The 20,225-nt window shown below is 57.2% G+C and overlaps 1 protein-coding gene across 1 annotated transcript in view; it reads left to right on the top strand.

The window, feature by feature from the left end:
- The first annotated feature begins 420 nt into the window (after nucleotides 1–420).
- The window catches only part of HS3ST4 (heparan sulfate-glucosamine 3-sulfotransferase 4), a 58,533-nt gene continuing 38,728 nt past the window's right edge, over nucleotides 421–20,225 (top strand). The window contains exon 1 of the mRNA XM_056503232.1: nucleotides 421–1,106. Within this exon, the coding sequence (XP_056359207.1) occupies nucleotides 481–1,106 (626 nt within the window). The 5' untranslated portion in view covers nucleotides 421–480. The remainder of the gene's footprint in view (nucleotides 1,107–20,225) is intronic.

The following is a 20,225-nucleotide window of genomic DNA, read 5'->3' as shown; positions in this document are numbered from 1 at the left end:
CAGCCCGGGTGTCTCTGTGCTCTCGCTGTCCCTGGCTCCGCTCAGCCTGGGGGTGTCTCTGCCAGGATCAGGTGTCTCTGTGCTCTCGCTGTCCCTGGCTCAGCCCGGTCCGGGTGTCCCCGCTCTGTGCCCGCGGTCCCGCCCGGCCCGGCTCGGTTCGGTTCGGCGCGGCCCCGCGCGCTCCCGCTCTGGGGGCGGGCCGGGGCCGGGCCCTCCCCTCCCCACGCCGGGAACGCGCTCCCGCCTCCCGCCCGGCACAAAGTTTCGCGGCAGGAGCGGGGCGGCGGCGGCGCGGGGAGCCCGACCCCGGTGCCCGGCGGGGGCCGGCGGTGCCCGTGCCATGCGGGGCCCCCCCCCGGCGGCGGCGGCGGCGCTGGGGCGGGCGGCGGCGGCGCCCCGTGCGGCCGGGGCGGCCGGGCGGCGGCGGACAGACAGACACCATGTGCGCCCGGTGCCCGGGGCGAGCAGCGGGGAGCAGCCATGTCCCCCCCCGCCCCGCCGGGGCCGCCGGGCGGGCGCGGCGCTAAGGGGCCGCCGGCGCGGAAGCTGCTCTGCATGTGCAGCCTGTCGCTGTGCCTCACCTACCTGTGCTACAGCCTGATGGGGGGCACGGCTCCGGCCGCGCTGCGCTCCCCGGCCGCGCTGCCCGGCTCCGCCGCGCCGGCCACGGCGGCCCCGCGCTCCGCCGGCCCCCCGGGCATTCCCCGAGCCCCGGCCAGCCCCGGCCCCCCCGGCAGCCCCCCCGGCAGCCCCCCGGCCCCCGGGCCCTCGGCCGCTCCGAACGGCAGCCGGGAGGCGGCGGCGGCCGCCTGGCTGCGGGCACGGCTGGCCCCCGGGGAGGCGATCGCGGCGCAGAGCGCAGCCCTGGAGCGGGACCAGCAGGAGTCGAGCACCACGGACGAGGAGCTGAGCCGGGCCGGCGGCCGCGGCAGCACCACGCCGGACTACGGGGAGCAGCGGCTGCCGCAGGCGCTCATCATCGGCGTCAAGAAGGGGGGCACCCGGGCGCTGCTCGAGGCCATCCGGGCGCACCCCGACGTGCGCGCCGTGGGCACCGAGCCCCACTTCTTCGACAGGAACTACGAGAAGGGGCTGGAGTGGTACAGGTGAGGGCGGGGGCTGCGCTCCGCGCTGCGGGGAGGGAGGAACCGGGGCGGTTTGGGGCCGGGGGAGCTCCGGGGGTCCCCGCCACCCCGGGGGTCCCCGCCACCCCGGGGGTCCCCGCCACCCCGGGAGCCGCAGCTCCGGAGCCCCGCTCGGGGCCGGGGCCGCGCCTGGCAGCGCCGCGGCTGCGAACGCGTGTTCGGGGGAAAGCTGGAAATCGCCAATGCCATCCCCTCGGCTGCTCGGAGGCTGTGAGCAGACCGCGGCAGTTCAGCTGTACGTGGTGTAAAACACCCCTGAATTGGTTGGTAATTATTAATTACTGAAATAAGATCGTAATTATTCCAGGTATTGCTGGGGCTGAAGGATGCTGCCTTCATGCGGGCACAGGCTTTGCTTCACAAATAGGGTTTGCTCTTTATTCAACAAGTTCCATGTTAGGAAGTTTTTTTTCCATTGACAAGATCTAATTCTGTTTGTGAAGAAGTCTCTAAACACTGCTGTCTGATGTTGGCTAACGTTTTAAAGGAATTTTATGCTAAATGTCCTGGTTATTAGAAAACACCGGACTGCAGTAAGGAAGTGTTAAATGTCTTGACAGGTTTAGGAAATCAATGGATTGTGATGGCTCAGTGTTTCTTAAAAAAATTCTGAGCAGAATTCAGCACATCAGTAGAACTTAAAAATTCCTGGTAGCTCTGTTCAAAGCAAACCATGCTGGTTCGTGGTATAAAAGTGGTCTGTGGCTGAGCTGGTGAAGTTCTTGTTGTGGTTAGTATGGCAGCTGCTATTTGCTCTGAAAATGAAGCTAAAAATGAGAGGCAGAAGGCTAGTTATTGCCAAGATTATTTGATCACTCTTTATTAAAATAAAATGCATGGTCTTCATGTCAGGGGTATTTAAATGTGAGAATCTCCAGGCAGTCTTCTGTGGGCATTGTGGAAGTAAAGTCTTCATAACATTTGGCATGGTATCTGCTTGGCTTTGGTGAAATGCTGTGGGATTTTCTGCAGGCATTTTGAGAAACTGGACACCAGCACTGAGAAAGTGAGGTTGTCCCTGAGTGGTTTTGGTGTCCTGCTCTGATGGGGGAAAGAATTAAAGGACTGGCTATGGTTATTGTGTTTATAGATATAATTTCAATCACAGTATTTTATTGTACTGAATTTTTCTGGAGAAAAGGCTTACCTTGAAATATAAGTTTAGAAAACTGGCTGGACGAGGATAGAAAGTGCCATATAAAAAAAGTTTGGCTTAATTCAAAACAGGCAGAAGAAGATCAAGCACTGAATATGATGAACAGCTGCTTTTTCATCTTTAAAGTTCTGCTGCTAGAAAGGGGCTAGTGAGTGGGTGTAGCTCCTCTCGTGGAGTGAGAGGCACACTCAGGTTTTCCTTTGCAGGGTGCAGTTTGCTGTTTCCTGGTATTTCCCTGCAGAGCTCTCTGGGTGTGCTGCTCATTTCCAGCCCTGTGCTCGGGTGGGAGAGCTGGGGGAAGGCTGGGGCACCCCTGGTGTGTTGGGGCACCCTGGGCAGAGCAGGCCGTGGGGTGGATGCCCTGGCACAGGTAAAGAAGTGCCTCAGGTGCCCTGTGCCACTGCAGCCCTGCCCTCCACACCTGCCCAGCCCAAACTCGTGCTGCTGTCCCCTCCTCCAGAGCCCTGCAGGGCAGGATGCAGGGTGACCTGTGCCTCAGCAGCAGCCACAGCTTCCCTGTGCTGTGCTGGTGCCAGGCAGACACACAGACACACATACAGACACACAGACACACATGCAGACACACAAATGCACAACCATACAAACACAGTCCCAGAGCAGAGCGGGGAAGGGTCGCTGTCCATCCCACAGCTGGTTCTTCCCGACCTGCTGGGGGGTCACCTGAGAGCACCAGCGAGGCTGGCAGCTCCCAGCCCTGTCCCAGGCACAGTAACTGGGGATTTCCCATCCACAGAAATGTCAATGTTCTTTTAGCAAAGAAGCAACTATTGGAGTTTTTACAGCATCTCCTTATGGCGACTTCTGCATTACACACTGTGAGCTTTTAGCATGCTCAGGTTTTTTCTTACTAGTGGAAGAAGGGAATGGCAGACCTTCAGGGTTCCTTGCTTTGCTTGTTCAGTCACAAGATTATCTCCCAGCCTGGAAGAGCTGGAGGAAAGGGAAATGCCTTCTCCAGCTGTAAAATGGAGCCAGCACCAGGGCACTGCCATTTCTTTGTGTGTGCTCCATGCCACATTACCTGTCTCTGCTGCCTGAGATTGAGGAGCCCCCTAAATGCTCCGAGGTCTGGGCCAGGACCCTCTCAGAGCCTGGAGCTGCTGGGCCCCAGTGTGGCACACAGGGGACACCAGCTCTGCTGGGCAGGGTGCCAGGGCAGCTCCACACTGCTGGCCTGTTTTTGGTGGAACCTGTGGGGAAAGCTGGGGGTTTGCACTCTGGCTCTGGTGTCTTTAGCTCAGTTCATGTGGCAGTTGCAAACAGAGATGTTCCCACACACGAACTGGTGCAAACTGGGCCAAGGTTAGTTTTGGTTGGTTTCTGCTCTGCTGCCAGAACAGTTTGTGTGGTTGTAGTTTATGACCCTGACCTAAGGCTGGGCTGGCTGAAGGACAGGTTTCATGGCACAGCTCTCCTTACACGACATCCAATCTTCCTCTGCTGTTCCTCTGTAAGCTGTTGTCTTTAACTTGTTCCTTCCTTCCCCAGGATGTGCCAGCTCTCCTGCAGGAGCTGCTGCTGATTTTTAGCCAGTGTCCAAGTGTTCCCCTGCTCTGTCCCATGCCCAGATTGATCTCCAGTGTCCCCTGCAGCCAGGCTGGGCTGCAGGTGTTCTGTCTGTCCAGGGTGATGCTCATGCCTCAGTGGGTATGTCCCATGCCAGCAGCTCTGCCCTGAGCTGCCCTGCATTGGAAAAGCACTGAGAGCCTTCCTCAGGGCTCAGAAAGGGTGGCAGAATGGCAGAGTGGCCTCTGAGGCCAGGGAATGGAGATCACATCCATAAGTGCTCATGACAAGCACAGGCGCAGCGTTTGGGACACGCTGAGTTCCCAGCCTGGCTCGGATCAAGGGCTGTGTGGGGATGTTGTGGAGAATGGAACTGCAGCTGCCTGCAGTGTCCAACACCTGGGCAGGTTTGTCCCCTTGCAGTGCCAGGGCTTGGTGTCAGAGAGGAGACACCCAGGGAGGTGGGCTGGGGTCTGCAGGGCAGGAGTCACTGGTCCCAGTGGCTGTGTGTGACTGGAGAAGGAGGGGATGCTGCTTGGCACTGTGCAGCAGCCACACTGGCCTGCCCTGGTGCTGAGTGGTGCACTGGGTGCACTGGCAGGTGCCAGTCCTTGGGGATGCTCAGGTGCTGCTGGTGGCTGCTCTGGGCCTTTGGAAGAGAAGTGTTGCAGGTGTGAAGGCAGAGAGAGCCCTGAGCCCTGGCATGGGGGGCTTTAGCTGTGTCTTTCTGCTGCTGCAAATGCCCAGCACAGGAGACCTCATCCCCTGGGCACCCCTGAGGTTTCCTGAGCTGAGGGGAGCAGCCCAGTGCTGCCAGCCCCATCCCCAGCTGCCTGCAGGCTCAGCACGGTGAGGGGGTCCAGTTCTGTCACCTTACGCTTTCTGGGCTGGTCTGACATCCTGCCTTTAGCAGAAAAACTGGGCATTTGTGACAGTGTTTTGAAAACAAACTTGCAGTTTTAACACGAATATGACTGCCAGCACACAAAGGGAACACCTGATAGTGGTGAGCTGCAGCTGGGTTCTGAGTTTGGTGATTGATTAAATCCTGTGTGTCCCTGCACGTTGCTTTGCTCCTGCTTCCTGCCCAGTGGAGCCCCGATGGAGAGGCTGCAGCAGTGGGTGTGATCAGACCCACTCCCTGCCCTGGCTCCAGCTGAGCTGTGTTGGGGTGCAGCTGTGCCAGTGGCTGCAGGAGCAGCCCCATGGCAGGCAGTGCAGGGCCTGGGCACTGCAGGCTGGGGTTCTGGAGGGCTGTCCCGGGCAGCCAGGCTGTGTGCTGTTTGCTGGGCTGCTGCCCTCGTACAGGAACGAGCAATGCCGTGCCAGGGAGCTCTTCTCCCACGATAAACACGAGGCAGCAGCTCCCTGGCTCTGAGCAGGCACTGCTGTCACGTCCCGTGGGTGCTCAGGCTGTGGGGAGGTGGCTGTCCTGTCATTCCTGCCTGGGCTCTGCTCATGGAGCATCTCACCTTCCTTCCTGAGCTGGCCTGGCCAGCCCTGCGTGCCCAGGGACGATCCAGCCCTGGAGCAGCCGGCTCTGTGCAGGGCTGCAGGCAGGAACCTGTCCAGGGATGTGGGGGGACTTCTTCAGCATCCCCAAACAGCTGTGGGGCACAAACACCTGCCCTGGAGCTGTACCTGTCAGTGTGTGTGGGCTGTACCTGGCCGTGTGTGTGAGCTGTACCTGGCTGGGGGCTGTACCTGGCCGTGTGTGTGTGAGCTGTACCTGTCAATGTGTGTGTGGGCTGTACCTGGCCGTGTGTGTGTGAGCTGTACCTGGCCGTGTGTGTGTGAGCTGTACCTGGCCGTGTGTGTGTGGGCTGTACCTGGCCGTGTGTGTGTGCGCTGTACCTGGCCGTGTGTGTGTGAGCTGTACCTGGCCCTGGGATCTGTACCTGTCAGTGTGTGTGAGCCGTACCTGGCCGTGTGTGTGTGCTGTACCTGGCCGTGTGTGTGTGGGCTGTACCTGGCTGGGGGCTGTACCTGGCCGTGTGTGTGAGCTGTACCTGGCCCTGGGATCTGTACCTGGCCGTGTGAGCTGTACCTGGCCGTGTGTGTGGGCTGTACCTGGCCGTGTGTGTGGGCTGTACCTGGCCGTGTGTGTGTGAGCTGTACCTGGCCGTGTGTGTGTGAGCTGTACCTGGCTGTGTGTGTGTGAGCTGTACCTGGCTGTGTGTGTGTGAGCTGTACCTGGCTGTGTGTGTGTGAGCTGTACCTGGCTGTGTGTGTGTGAGCTGTACCTGGCCATGTGTGTGAGCTGTACCTGGCTGTGTGTGTGTGAGCTGTACCTGGCCATGTGTGTGAGCTGTACCTGGCTGTGTGTGTGTGAGCTGTACCTGGCTGTGTGTGTGTGGGCTGTACCTGGCCGTGTGGGCTGTACCTGGCCGTGTGAGCTGTACCTGGCTGTGTGAGCTGTACAGCTGTGATCTGTAGTTGTGCTGCTGGATCATGCTTGTGCTGTTGTGACTGGCCCAGGGCACTCAGGAACTCAAACCCTTCCATCAGTGCTGAGCCTGTGCTGGTGGGGCTGCAGGTGGGATGCTGTGGTGGATGGGGTGGGGTCTGCCCTTGCCCACGGGCACTGCTGCAGAGCCCGTGAGCTGCTGTGTTCCTCTGCAAAAGGCCTTTCCAGAGTGTTGTACCCACTGCCCTTCTGGGAACTTAGGGAGAGTGTATTGATTTGTTTCTGGGCCCTGCTGTGAGTTGGCTTTTGCTGAAATGTGGTGACTCAGCTGCCTCTCCTCTGTGGCTGCAGAGCTGTGCTGGCACCTGGCTGGGCTCTGGGTCAGGCTTTGAGCTGCTCTGCCCCATGTTCACCCTCCTGGGGACTGGTGGGAGCCCCTCCAGCAGCAGGCTGCATTGTCTGCTGTGTGCCAGAGCTGGGCATCTCCTGGCTCTGCCCTGCCCTGTGTGCTGGGCCAGGACCCCCAGCCCCTTCCAGGGCAGCAGCTCTCTCCCTCCTTTCCCTCTGCTTTAGCCCAGGAATGGCTGAGGGAATGAATTGTGCCTGTTTGCAGTGTGTTATCACCTGGTGATTGTTATCCAGTGCTGCTCAGCTGTAGCCATGGGGATGGCAGCTGCTCTCAGCCCCTGCACAGAGGGTGAGAGCAGTGCCAGGGCTGGCAGGAGGCTCTGCACTCGTTCCTGCAGGGCTTGTGCTGCCTGTGCCTCCAGAGAAAGGGCTTTGTGCTGCCTGGGGCACAGAGTGCTCAGAGGAAGGGGGGAGGCAGCAGGGATGTGTCCAGCCCTTGGCAGCCTGGGCAGGGACGTGTCCAGCCCCGTCCCTCAGACCAGGGTGACCAGAGTGACCAGAGTGACCAGGCAGGTCCCCCTGCCGTGCCCTGCTGGCTCCTGCCCTGACCCCAGGAACAGGGGCAGCTCCCTTGGGAGGGCTGTGGGCACAGGGCTCAGCACACCGGGGACACCCTCGGGGACACCCTCGGGGACACCCTTGGGGACGTTGGAACATACCTTGGAGCACACAGGAGCCCAGCACACGTCACCAGCCCCGGAATCACTGAAGTCTTGCACTGCACTCTCAAGGTCCTTTCTCTAGGATGGTGCTCAATATCCCACTTTGTAAACACTCTGCTGCTTTGCTGCTAACAGTTTATCTGTGATGTCAGTTTGTGAGCTCATTCCTCTCTGTGAGTGCCCTGAGAGTGTCAGAAAACTCAGAAACCAGCCTGGGGAGAGGCAGGAGAAGCAGAAGGGGAAGTGTTGGGTGGTGGTGCTCTCTGGCTGGATGATGCTCCTGGCTCAGCAAGGCTCACCCTGCTCTGGGCCAGACCCAGCTCAGCCTGGCAGAGCAGGAGCAGCAGCTTCTCAGAGGGACTTTGGGCAAAGGCTGCAGATTTTCAAAGCCAAAATTCCAACACAAATTTGTGACACCTTGTATCGACAAAGGTCAGAGTCTTTTTCTGTTCATGGGTTTCCTTTACCTCTTCTTGTCATGGGGACTCCTTTTCTCTGAGTCATTATTTCACACACTTCAGCAGAAGTTTTATTGCTTTGGGGGCTGGGCTGGTTCACGTGGGACATTCCTCACTGCTCAGTGTCCTACACAGAGGTAATTTCTTTCAAATGATTTTTGCTTGAAGTGGTTTCAATGAATTGCAAAGGGTACAAGGGTATGAGCATGAATGAATGGCTGAGACATTTGTATGGAGTCTGGGTGAGGAACCTGCTCCATCAAACCTTCCAGAGCATCCAGGGTGGATATTGTCATTTCTCTGCTGTGTGCATGTGAGCAGCAGCTCATTTTAGCCTTTTAATCCACTTTTAAATAAGTATGATTTAGGGTTGTATGAGGTTTAAATTGGTTTCCCCTGTATTTGAAAATGTTTAAAGGAAACCCCAGAATTGCAGGAGGTTACAATTCCTGTTGAGATCAAAGGGGGATGGCTGAGCAGGACTGGCCCTGCCCTGCCAAGAGCAGCTCCTCTCCCTGGGCATGGCCAGGCTGCTGCCCAGACCCTGCTCCTCCTTTGTTATTCAGGGAGCTGCAGTTTCCAAGCTGAAACAGAAAACCTGACTGTAGAAGGCTGGGGAAAAAATCCATACTTATGAAAAGGAAGAAGAAAAAAGCCAAAAAACAGCCCTCAGAAAACCCCTCCAACCTTTATTTTCAGTCTCCCATTTCCCTCCCCAGAATCAACACACCAATTTAAATTAAATTTTGCAAGGCACAGTATTTCCCCCCTTGTCATATTATACATCCAGGCATCAAGGATGGATCATAAACTTGCTCTTTATGGCTTTAACATTTCAATTGCTAGTCACATTTTATGTAAATGAAGGTATTTACCTTGACAAGCTCTCCTGTGAAGTACAGTTCTTCTTTACAGAATATATTTGGCAATATAAACAGGCCAAATGCTGGGGGTGGATGCAAAATTCACAATTGATTTTTACAGCTAAGTAGGATCCTCCCAAAATATCCTGGAGTTGTCTGCTCCAATCTTGTCAGTGCCTGGAGAAACTGAGGCAGGGGACCTGGGGGAAGGGGAAATAGCAGAGGTGGATCAGTTATAGCCACTGACCTACTAAACACAACTAGCTTTGGGTAAAAATAACTCCATCTGCCAGACTTTATTTTGTACTACAGAGATTGCAGTAACACATTTCAAGCCAAAATCTGATTTCCATTCCCTTCAGAGCCAGGCTGGAGCGGACTTGGCCCCTCTTTATTGGCAGTAATCATTTTGGATCCGGGCAGAGCTGCTCTGACTGCCCAGATCCACACTCTCCTGTTTCAGAGCATTTCCTTTCATCTTGCACTGAGATGGGTACAGTGATGGATTTGGTGTTAGTGTTCATGCACATCTGCAAACAACTTTCCTTCAGCCCCAGTTCTGCCCTTTCTGTCTTTGCTCTTGATGGACACTCATAATTGAATCTGCTCTGCCAGGGAGGGGAAGGGGCTGCAGCAGCTCTGGGCTGGGTGTGCTGCCCACACCAGGATCTGGAATGGTAACATGTCTGGAATGATTCCTCACTCAGCTCAGAGTCATCTAGAACCCACCCAGAGCATCGAAACTGGGTGCAGAAGTGCCTGAGGCAACAACTTCATTGGGAAACTGAAGCATCTTGCTGAGAATTTCATAGACCCAGCAAATCATAATGCAGTTTCCTATGCAAAAAGGGTTTATCTCTATCTAAATATTATTCTGCACCGTTACTCATTGTAGGGGAGTTATTGCTCTCCTAGGTTAACTGATTGAACTTTGGAAAGAGAGCTGCAAGCTTATTGTACAGACAGGAGCTTGACTTTTATTGCTCCTAAATTGTAGTGATACTATTAGCTGTGAGTAAAATACACACTCCATTAGAAAATATTAAAGTTTGGTAGCACTTTAAAATTAAAAAATATTAAAAGAAGCATTTCTGCAGTCTAGCCCACCATGAAATTGGAGTCTATTTGGTATGTGAGATGTGTGATACAAATAGCCTAACAATTAATGACAAAGGAAGAGCTGGGATGGATTTATGGCTTAAACTACCCTGGATTTCACAAGGCTGGAGTGGCAGCAAGGGAAATGTGTTATTAGATCATTACAGGCTTTTCTGCAAGAGCCACTGCTGCTAAAGTTACAGCAAGGTGTTTTATTATTGCTCTGTTCCCACGTAACACTGAAGCACTCTCCTCTGGGGATGTGGGGTCTCAGTGGGAGCTGATCCACGTCTCTGCTGCAGGTGGTTCCTTTGGAAACCTCCCCAGGAGCTCCTCAGCTCTTTTCTGCAGTGGTGAGGAACTGCTGTGCCGTGGCAGGCTGTGAGGAGTTTGTTCTGTAGAGTGTTTCAGGCTGCAGGCAGTGGGTGATGGCTGCAGAGCCTCCATCCAGGGCCTGGCACTGAGCTGGGTCTGTCCCTGGCACTGAGCTGGGTCTGTCCCTGCAGCCCAGCCCAGCTCCCTCCCTGTCCCTGGCACTGAGCTGGGTCTGTCCCTGCAGCCCAGCCCAGCTCCCTCCCTGTCCCTGGCACTGAGCTGGGTCTGTCCCTGGCACTGAGCTGGGTCTGTCCCTGCAGCCCAGCCCAGCTCCCTCCCTGTCCCTGGCACTGAGCTGGGTCTGTCCCTGCCCAGCCCAGCTCCCTCCCTGTCCCTGTCCCTGCCCTGCCAGTGCAGCTGCCCCATGGCCCCATTACCTGCTCTAACCCCTGGGCTGTGCAGGCAGAGGGGAGCTGAGGCTCCCAGCTGTGCCCCCAGGGTGAGGATTTGGGGTGCTGGATTTCACCTGTGTCTGCCTCCCCTGAGCTGTGGGGGCTGAGCCCCAGGCACCCCAGGGCTGGGGACACTGCTGCAGGGCTGGGGACACTGCTGCTGGGCTGGGACACTGCTGCTGGGCTGGGGACACTGCCACTGCTGCAGGGCTGGGGACACTGCCACTGCTGCTGGGCTGGGACACTGCTGCTGGGCTGGGGACACTGCCACTGCTGCAGGGCTGGGGACACTGCTGCAGGGCTGGGGACACTGCTGCAGGGCTGGGGACACTGCCACTGCTGCAGGGCTGGGACACTGCCACTGCTGCTGGGCTGGGGACACTGCTGCAGGGCTGGGGACACTGCCACTGCTGCAGGGCTGGGGACACTGCCACTGCTGCTGGGGACACTGCCACTGCTGCAGGGCTGGGGACACTGCTGCTGGGCTGGGACACTGCTGCTGGGCTGGGGACACTGCCACTGCTGCTGGGGACACTGCCACTGCTGCAGGGCTGGGGACACTGCTGCTGGGCTGGGACACTGCTGCTGGGCTGGGGACACTGCCAGTGCTGCTGGGCTGGGGACACTGCTGCAGGGCTGGGGACACTGCTGCTGGGCTGGGGACACTGCCACTGCTGCTGGGCTGGGAATTCTCCAGTGCAGCCGTCCCCTCCCAGGGTGCTGCCAGCTCCAGCAGGGACTGGGCACTGTGCCCAGCACACCCAGCAGCCCTGGCAGCCCTGGACTCTCCTCGGGCTGGGGAGAACACGCTGAGGTGGGACTGGGGTGTTTTGGATGCCCTTGGGGTGCAGATGAACACTGTGTGGCCCTTGCTGGTATAAACTGCATTTCTAATCCAGCTTTCCCACCTTGCATTTCGTACTAGAGTTGTCTCGTACTGGTGCCTCTGTGCTGGAGCACACAGTGCAGGTTACACATCTCCTTCTTCATTAACTGGATTTATACCCTCGGTGTTCCTTGCTGGATGACTTAGTATTGTAATGAGGAACATGAGTGCTGCCTTAATTAAAATGTAACCCCCATGTTAATATACATGTTGCCTCTGAAAATTGAAATTCACTGGAAACTGAGTTTAAAAGCTTGTGGCAGGTGGAACTGGAAGTGGCTTGGGGTGAAGTAGCCCAGCCACACAGTCCCTTGCTCAGCCCAGGGCAGGGCTGAGCTCAGAGCTGCCTTGGTGGCCCCCATGGCACAGCCTGGCTCTGGGGACACCCAGCTGTGCCAGGATGGGCTCTGCCACCTCAGCACCCTGGGAACCTGTGCCAGCCCTGCTGCTCACTCCCAGCCTCTTCTCCTTTACCAGGGAGGTGCAAAGCAGCTTAATGAACCAGAGAATTTGTTCCATAGTATTACTGAAAAAAATCTTGTAAATGCAAACATTCCAAGGCTGTCTCTGAGCTGTGCATGCACTGCCATTGCCAGTATGAGCAGTTATGAAGATATTTTGCATTCAAGGATTTGCAGTTTCTAGGTCCATGAATATTCAGGCTCCAGCTTGCCCTTTTTGTCTGTGCTCCACACCTACCCTTTCCATTCCTTTGCTCTTTTTTTTTTTTTTTTTTCAGTGGATTCAATTAGCTCTATTTGCTGCTTTAGCAATAAAACAATTCCCTCTGTGGCATTAAAATGAGTTTCTTTCATTATTTCATTTGGCTTCTGGTTCCATGTGGCAGGCAGGCAGGCAGTGTGCTCTGTGCCCCAGCTCGGAGGGGCTGCCAAGCCCTGGAGGACACGGGATGTTCTTGGGCAGCATTAGCAATTAATGAAGGGCACTGGTGGCGCAGAGCTGCCCTGACAGAGCCACGGTCAGAGCCACCAGGGGAAGCTGAGCAGTCCCAGGGGCTTTGGGCAGCACTTGGGCACTGGGGACACTGCTGAGCTGTGCCCTGGCTGTGCTGGGCTGGGGGAATGGGCTGTTCTCACACAGCCTGTGCTGGGCTGTGCTGGGCTGGGCTGTTCTCACACAGCCTGTGCTGGGCTGTGCTGGGCTGGGCTGGGCTGGGGGAATGGGCTGTGCTCACACAGACTGTGCTGTGCTGGGCTGTGCTGGGCTGTGCTGGGCTGTTTTCACACAGCCTGTGCTGTGCTGTGCTGTGCCGTGCTGGGCTGTGCTGGGCTGTGGGGCTGGGCTGTTCTCACACAGCCTGTGCTGTGCTGTGCTGGGCTGTGCTGGGCTGTGCTGGGCTGTCCCGTGCTGTGCTGGGCTGTGCTGTGCTGGGCTGTTCTCACACAGCCTGTGCTCGTGGCTATTGGATTGCGACAGTCCAGGCTGTTGGTGCCTTTTGCCGAGCCCAGGGAAGCACAGAGGCACTGGGAGGGCAGCACAGCAGTGGTGCTGTGGGCAGTGGGCACCAGGAATTGCAGAATGCCAGAACATCCTGGCTGCTCCTGCAGTGCCCTGGCAGTGTGTAGTGCCAGACCATAAATCATCCTTTCACACCACTCTAAACCCTATCCTGCACCGAGGAGCAGCTAAGGAGAGACAGGAAAAAGGCAAGATAGAAGAGGAAACAAGATTTCAATCTAATTGTTTTTCTGCCTGTGTTTCGCTGTGTGGGACGAGGGGGAAGGCAGCAGGGGAGAGCAGGCACAGGTGGGGTGGGAGCCAGGGCTGCTCCTGCTCTGCTGCCCGCACAGCGAGGCAGGTGTTGAAGGTCAGTGAGAGGAGATGTGGCTTTGTGTATTCAAAATTATTTTTTAATGACTTCTCCTCCTCTTTCTGTGACCGGGGAAGGTTAAAGCAGTTGTGCTGATTCCAGTTGCTTTTTCATTCTGAAGTTAAGTGTAGAACCAAATGAGAATTTCCAGGCTGGTGAAGGGGCTGCAGACCTTAGGGTCTGACAAGCACCAGATTTTTGGACACAGCCCCTGCAGCAGAAAGCAGTGGTCACTGGTGCTGGCTCCAGGTGGAACTGCAGACTGGGGCAGGGTGGGGGGCTCCAGTGCCACGTTCAGAGGGACAGAGTAAGGGAGTGGAACAAGGAAAAGTGTCTATTAGGGGTGGAAATCCATTTTAAAAGGAAGCAAAATAAGAGCATGAGCATTCAGTAGGGTAAGTAGCACTGCAATGTTCTGTAATTAATCACACTGTTGGAACTTGGAAAGGAAATAAATGTGATAAAAGGATTTGTCCAAACAGATTACAGGCAAATTAGAAAAAAAAAAAAAAAAGTGGGGTCATCATGGCCTTGGAAATTGTGCTCTTCAGAAATCTTCAATCATCCTCACAATCAATTCTGCATTTCTTTAATAGCACTGTCTTGGATTAACCGCTGCCTGCATGCAGACATTAAGGGAAGCATCGAGCATTGTCTCTCAGCAATACACCGGGAGGTTGTTTATTCCCTGTTTTTGGGGTGTGCTGCGGGCTGGTCCGGTGAGCCCCGCCTGCCCTGCCCGGAGCCGCGGCCGGAGCGCTTCTCCTCCGCGTGTTTGTGCGATCACAGCGGCTCTGCCTAAACAGCGTGCTTCTCTGCACAAACAATCTGCTTTATGGGCTTTCCTCGGAAAATATCAGCTCGCCATGCTCACTAATATGATTCAATTGTGTTGTGTTATCTGACCTTTAAGGAACTTGCAATCTATAATGACAAGGTTCTACAGCAGAGCCGCCGGTGGAAGCCGCGGCTCCTGGGGAATTCCGGCTGCACAAAGTGAAGCTGCTCGGGAGCAGCAGCGAGGCACTTTAACCCCTTGGCTGCTGGCCGGCGGGGCTGGCTGCATCCCGGTGGGGATGTGTGTGTGTGTGTGTGTGTGTGTGTGTCTGTGTGTGTGTGTCTGTCTGTCTGTCTGTGTGTGTCTGTGTGTGTGTGTCTGTGTGTGTGTGTCTGTGTGTGTGTCTGTGTGTGTGTGTGTGTGTGTGCGTGCAGCTGGGGCTGGAGCGCTGCTCCGTCTGTCCCACCTGCAGCTCCCGGAGCTGCGCCCTCGGCAGAGGGCAGGGGGACAGCGAGGGGACAGGGAGGGGACAGGGAGGGGACAGGGAAGGGACAGGGAGAGGACATGGAGGGGACAGCGAGAGGACATGGAGGGGACAGGGAAGGGACAGGGAGGGGACAGCGATGGGACAGGGAGGGGACAGGGAGGGGACAGCGAGAGGACATGGAGGGGACAGCGAAGGGACAGCGAGGGGACATGGAGGGGACAGGGAGGGGACAAGCTCTTGGCCAGCAGAGCCGTGGTGGTGGTGGCTGTGCTGGACTGGCACACAGGGTCACCAGAGTGTGCCAGGGTGTGCCCAGGTGTGCCCGTGTGAAGGCACACAAGATCCCCGTGCTCCATTCCCATGTCCAGCACTGGCACTGGGGTGCACACACAGGGTCCCCGTGCCCCGTTCCCACTGGCACTGTCCCGGGCTGTGCCAGCCTCTCCTCGTGCTGTGCCCTGGCAATGCTGATCGCTGCTGTCACTGCTACCCTCCCGTCTGGCCCCTCTCTCCGGGCTCTCTGCCCCTGTGCGGGCTCTGCTGCAGGGGGGGACCCCTCGTGTGCCCCCTGCCCTCCTGCTGCCGTGGGGGCCACGTCAGTGCCAGTGCAGCCCTGGGGAGCGTGGCACTGTCCTGCTCTGGCACAAGGAGGGCTGTGGCCCCTCTGCTCCCTTCTGCTCTGCCAGGCCCGGGGGACCCTCGGGTCACGGCACAGTGGGATCTGGGGGCAAACTGCTCTGTGCTCTCATCACCCTCAGCCCTGGCTGCTCTTCTCCCACTGGGATTTATCCAAGGTGCTCAGGGAGGTCGGCAGGGCTCGGTCCCAGCCATGACCCCCAGCTGTAGATCAAACGGGCTCTTTCCCCAGGGGACGTGCCACCAGCAGCAAGGACAGCACCAGGACACGGGTTGGGGGCCCTTGGCAGCCTCGGGGGTCTGTGCACAGAGCCCTGCCTGGCTGTGTGCTCAGCACACTAATCACTGCCTGACCCCTCTGACTGCTCCTGCCCGACCTCCCTGCACGCCTGGAGTGCTTCAGCTGAGGCATTTCAGGGATTTTATCAGCTGCAGAGGTCGGGATGGGGATAGCTGGGGATCTGTCAGACCCGGGAAACTGGCAAGAGACGGAACCTGAGCGGAGAAACGAACACTCCAGAGACTTGCAGGAGGGTTTGGGTTGGAAAGGATGCTGAAGATCACCCAGTTCAACCCTCCTCGCACCCAGGTGCTGGGTGCTGTGGCTGAGAACGCTTGGCAAAGACTGAGACCGAGAAATTTTGAAGGATTGGTTTGTCAGAAGCTAAGGACAGCCTGTGCCAAGTTCTAGGTGCTGGGTTTTAAGAAAGTTTCCTCAGTCTGCTGCACCAGCTTTTGGCAGAAATCTTTGTGAAACGACTTTTCCACTGAGGAACAGGAGATCAGAGAGCTGTTCCCTTTAACACTTGAGTGTGTGTGAACTCGCAGGGATGTTGTTTGAAGCTCTGCTACCCTTGTTAAAGGTCACTTTTTGATCCCATCAAATACCCTCTTTACCTGGAGATAAGATTTAAAAATGGAAGACGAAAGAGAAAGGGCTTAAGGAAGAAGGAGAAGCGGGGAGCTGGCTGAGCAGCTGTGCCTGGCTGGCAGCAGGGGGGAGATGAAAGCAGGAAAGGGCTCTGCAGGGTGGGGATGGGCAGAAACAGAGGGGCTGGGGCAGGGCCAGGCTGGGGCAGTGCAGGGCAGTGTCAGGGCAGGGCAGTGGGGCAGTGCAGGGCAGTGCCAGTGCCGGGGTAGGGCTGTGGGGCAGTGCCAGGGCAGGGCTGTGGGGCAGTGCAGGGCAGTGCCAGGGCAGTGCAGGGCTGTGCAGTGCAGGGCTGTGGGGCAGTGCAGGGCTGTGGGGCAGTGCAGGGCAGTGCCAGGGCAGGGCTGTGGGGCAGTGCAGGGCAGTGCCAGGGCAGTGCAGGGCTGTGCAGGGCAGTGCCAGGGCAGGGCTGTGGGGCAGTGCAGGGCAGTGCCAGGGCAGTGCAGGGCTGTGGGGCAGTGCCAGGGCAGGGCTGTGGGGCAGCCCCCTGTGCCCAGCCCATGCTGCTGGAGCTCCCCTGGCCTGCCAGAGCTGCTGCTCCACGGCCACGGCACAGAGGGAGGAAACCAAGGTCGTGCCTGAGGTCAATAAATTATACATGCCAATTAATCTCAGCAGGCTGTGATTCGGGGAGAGGCGAGGACACTGCGGCTCTGCCGGGCTGGCAGGCGGTGCCTGGCTCCGTGTCAGCCTGGGGACGGGGCTGGGAACAGCTCTGAGCTGGATCTGTGAGCAGTGACTCACTGCTGGCACTGTCTGGCACTGCCCAGCCTGGGGAAGGCACTGAGCACAGCTCTGAGCTGGATCTGTGAGCAGTGAGTCACTGCTGGCACTGCCTGGCACTGCCCAGCCTGGGGAAGGCACTGAGCACAGCTCTGAGCTGGGTCTGTGAGCAGTGAGTCACTGCTGGCACTGCTGGCACTGCCCAGGGCTGGCTGCACTGCCCAGCACTGCTGGCACTGCCCAGGGCTGGCTCCCCTTCTGCTGCCCCACGAGCTGCTCAGCTTCCTGCAGCCTGCCAGCCCCGTGCTGGGGCTCAGCCACTGTTTGTCTCTTACAATCAATTCCCATTTGAAATGTTTTAGCATGTGTGACTGTCTCCTTGAGACTACAGCATTCAGCAGGTGGTAACACTCAAAGCTGCTTTTTTAATCTGTAGAAAGGATTTACAAAGGAAACCTGGACTTTTAGATTGATTTTTAAATAAGCATATATTTAGCTGTTAGTGCTTGAAGTACATATTGGATTATATTCTTCTGCAAACAGAATATTCTAATTGATCTTGCTAATAAATAATGAAAGCCAGCCCTGCTACATATAATTCAAGGTTACACTGCATTTTGTAACAGCAGCACTGGGGAGTTTTTAAATGCTTGAAAGATTATTTCTTTTGAATAAGGAAAAAGAACGGGGGTGGGGGTGAGACCAAACGCTGAGCTTTTCTCTAGAATTTCCTTTTGTTGTTTTCTAAACTGTAGTTAGCAAGTGTCACTGTTTGAGACCCTCCTGTACACACAAGGCTAAAGCCAAGAGCCTGTGCCTGTCCCCAGTGGCTGCCCCCAGCAGTGGCAGCACAAGGGTGTGCAGCTCAGCCAGGGCCAGCCCCCATGGCCAGGTGCCCTGGGGTACAGTGACAGTGCCCAGGGACCCCTGGCAGGCTCCAGTGCTGCCCCTGGGGCTGGAGCTGAGCTGGACAGCAGTGCCAGCCCGGCACTGACAGCTGGATGGGGCCCTGGGCTGGAGCTGTGGGGCAGCCCTGGGGCACAGAGCTGCTCTGGGGCTGGGCTGTGGGCTGGGCAGGGCAGCTGTGCCAGGCTGTGCCAGGCGGGGCAGGATGGCTGGGCACCAGTGCAGCCACTGCTCCTGCAGGGGTGGTGTCACCTCAGAGGGCACAGCAGCTCCAGTGACACTGCAGGCACCACAGTGCACAGGCATTTATTTGGCATTTAAGTTGTAACTGGGGGAAATAACTCTTTCTGTCGCGTTCACAGGAGCTGCAAGTGGCAGCTGGTGAGTTCTGCAGCTCAGCTGCACTGGCATTGCCAGGGGCACAGAGCTGTGCCCAGTGAAGTGACCCTGCTGCTGCAGGGACGTTCCAGCTGTGCCCACTGCACAGCTCTGCTCTGGGGTGGCAGTGCCTGGAGCACAGCAGAGGCCAGGGCACGAGCCCAGGGCCAGCAGGACCTGCCATCCACAGGGACAGGGGCTCAGGGACACAGGGCAGGACTGCTCCCCAGTCCCTACAGGGATTCCTACAGGGATTCCTGCAGGGATTCTTACTGCTCCCCAATTCCTACAGGGATTCCTACAGGGATTCCTGCAGGGATTCCTTCTGCTCCCCAATTCCTACAGGGATTCCTACAGGGATTCCTACAGGGATTCCTACAGGGATTCTTACTGCTCCCCAATTCCTGCAGGGATTCCTTCTGCTCCCCAATTCCTACAGGGATTCCTACAGGGATTCCTACAGGGATTCCTGCAGGGATTCTTACTGCTCCCCAATTCCTACAGGGATTCCTACAGGGATTCCTGCAGGGATTCCTTCTGCTCCCCAATTCCTACAGGGATTCCTACAGGGATTCCTGCAGGGATTCCTACAGGGATTCTTACTGCTCCCCAATTCCTACAGGGATTCCTTCTGCTCCCCAATTCCTACAGGGATTCCTAATGCTCCCCAGGGATTCCTACAGGGATTCCTACTGCTCCCCAATTCCTACAGGGGTTCCCCAACTCAAACACCCCCAGCCTGAGGACAGGGGCAGCCAGGCACCCCGTGGGGGCTGGAACAGGATAAAGCTCTAGGGCTTTGCATCCCAGTGGCTGCTGGAGGCACAGCAGGGTCTCCAGGGCTGGGGCAGTGGGGCAGGGCTGAGCACGTCCAAAAGGCTCCATTCTGTCACACACCTGTGAGACCAGCAAAGCTCCTCATTCCTGAGCACAACCCTGGACCTGCCACTCCGTCCCCCATGGCTCCACAGGGACCCACACTGGCTCCTGTCCCTGCTGACCCTCCTGTCCTGCTGACCCTCCTGTGCTGCTGACCCTCCTGTCCTGCTGACCCTCCTGTGCTGCTGACCCTCCTGTCTGCTGACCCTCCTGTCCCTGCTGACCCTCCTGTCCCTGCTGACCCTCCAGCTGCAAGGAGCCGTTTGCTGTGAAGTCAGGAGTGGTGCAGGAGGATGAGGCAGGGCAGGAGGATGAGGAAGGGCAGGAGGGTGAGGAAGGGCAGGAGGATGAGGCAGGGCAGGAGGATGAGGAAGGGCAGGAGGGTGAGGAAGGGCAGGAGGATGAGGCAGGGCAGGAGGATGAGGAAGGGCAGGAGGGTGAGGAAGGGCAGGAGGATGAGGAATGGCAGGAGGGTGAGGAATGGCAGGAGGATGAGGCAGGGCAGGAGGATGAGGCAGGGCAGGAGGATGAGGCAGGGCAGGTCTCAGGCAAGAGGAGACATTCCTGTCATCCTCTCCCATAGGCAGCTGGCAATCTCTCCCACCAGCTGGAGTGACAACATGATCAGCCAGGAAAAGCAGCACAGTATTAAAGAGCTGCTGACACCTCCTGGGAAATTCACTTTACAATATTTTATTTAGGTGTCTGTCTGTGGATTTTCTGCTCTCCTCCCTTGCTGCACACTGCAGGGAGCACTCTGGAGTGCAGGCACTGTGCTGAACGGGGTCTGGTACATCTCAGAGGGGACAGGGACACAGAGCCAGGCCCACAGGGTGTCTGGAACCCTCGTGCCATGTCCCTGCCATGTCCCATCCCATGTCCCTGCCATGCCATGACATGGCCCGAGGACAGAGGGGCTCCTCTGGCTCTGGCCAGCACCAGGGGCTGCTGCTGTTCTTAGCACAGCTCTCCTGGCTCTGCCTTTGTTCCAGAAGCCACAATAGATAGGGGTGTGAGTCACAGGGAGATGGGTGGTTGGTTAGAGTGGGATCTGCTGGGCTGTAACTGCACCCTGGGGAGGGGGTGGGTCCTGAGGGACCCTGCACACAGCCAGCTCTGGCACCTGGGGCTGTGGATTCCCTCTGCTCCACTAATGGTACCTGCCTCACAGGCAGCTGTGAGAGTTGGAGTTAATTAGTGCCCATAAACCCACTCAGGCACCTTGGGGAAGAGCAAAGGTATTGTAGCTGCTGTTTGGATTTACTAGGAGATGCATTAGGTGAATTTCAGGGAATTATCAGC

This window comes from Oenanthe melanoleuca, chromosome 14, assembly GCF_029582105.1.
Source record: "Oenanthe melanoleuca isolate GR-GAL-2019-014 chromosome 14, OMel1.0, whole genome shotgun sequence".
Classification (NCBI taxonomy): domain Eukaryota; kingdom Metazoa; phylum Chordata; class Aves; order Passeriformes; family Muscicapidae; genus Oenanthe; species Oenanthe melanoleuca.
This window is presented reverse-complemented; position numbering and strand designations above follow the sequence as displayed.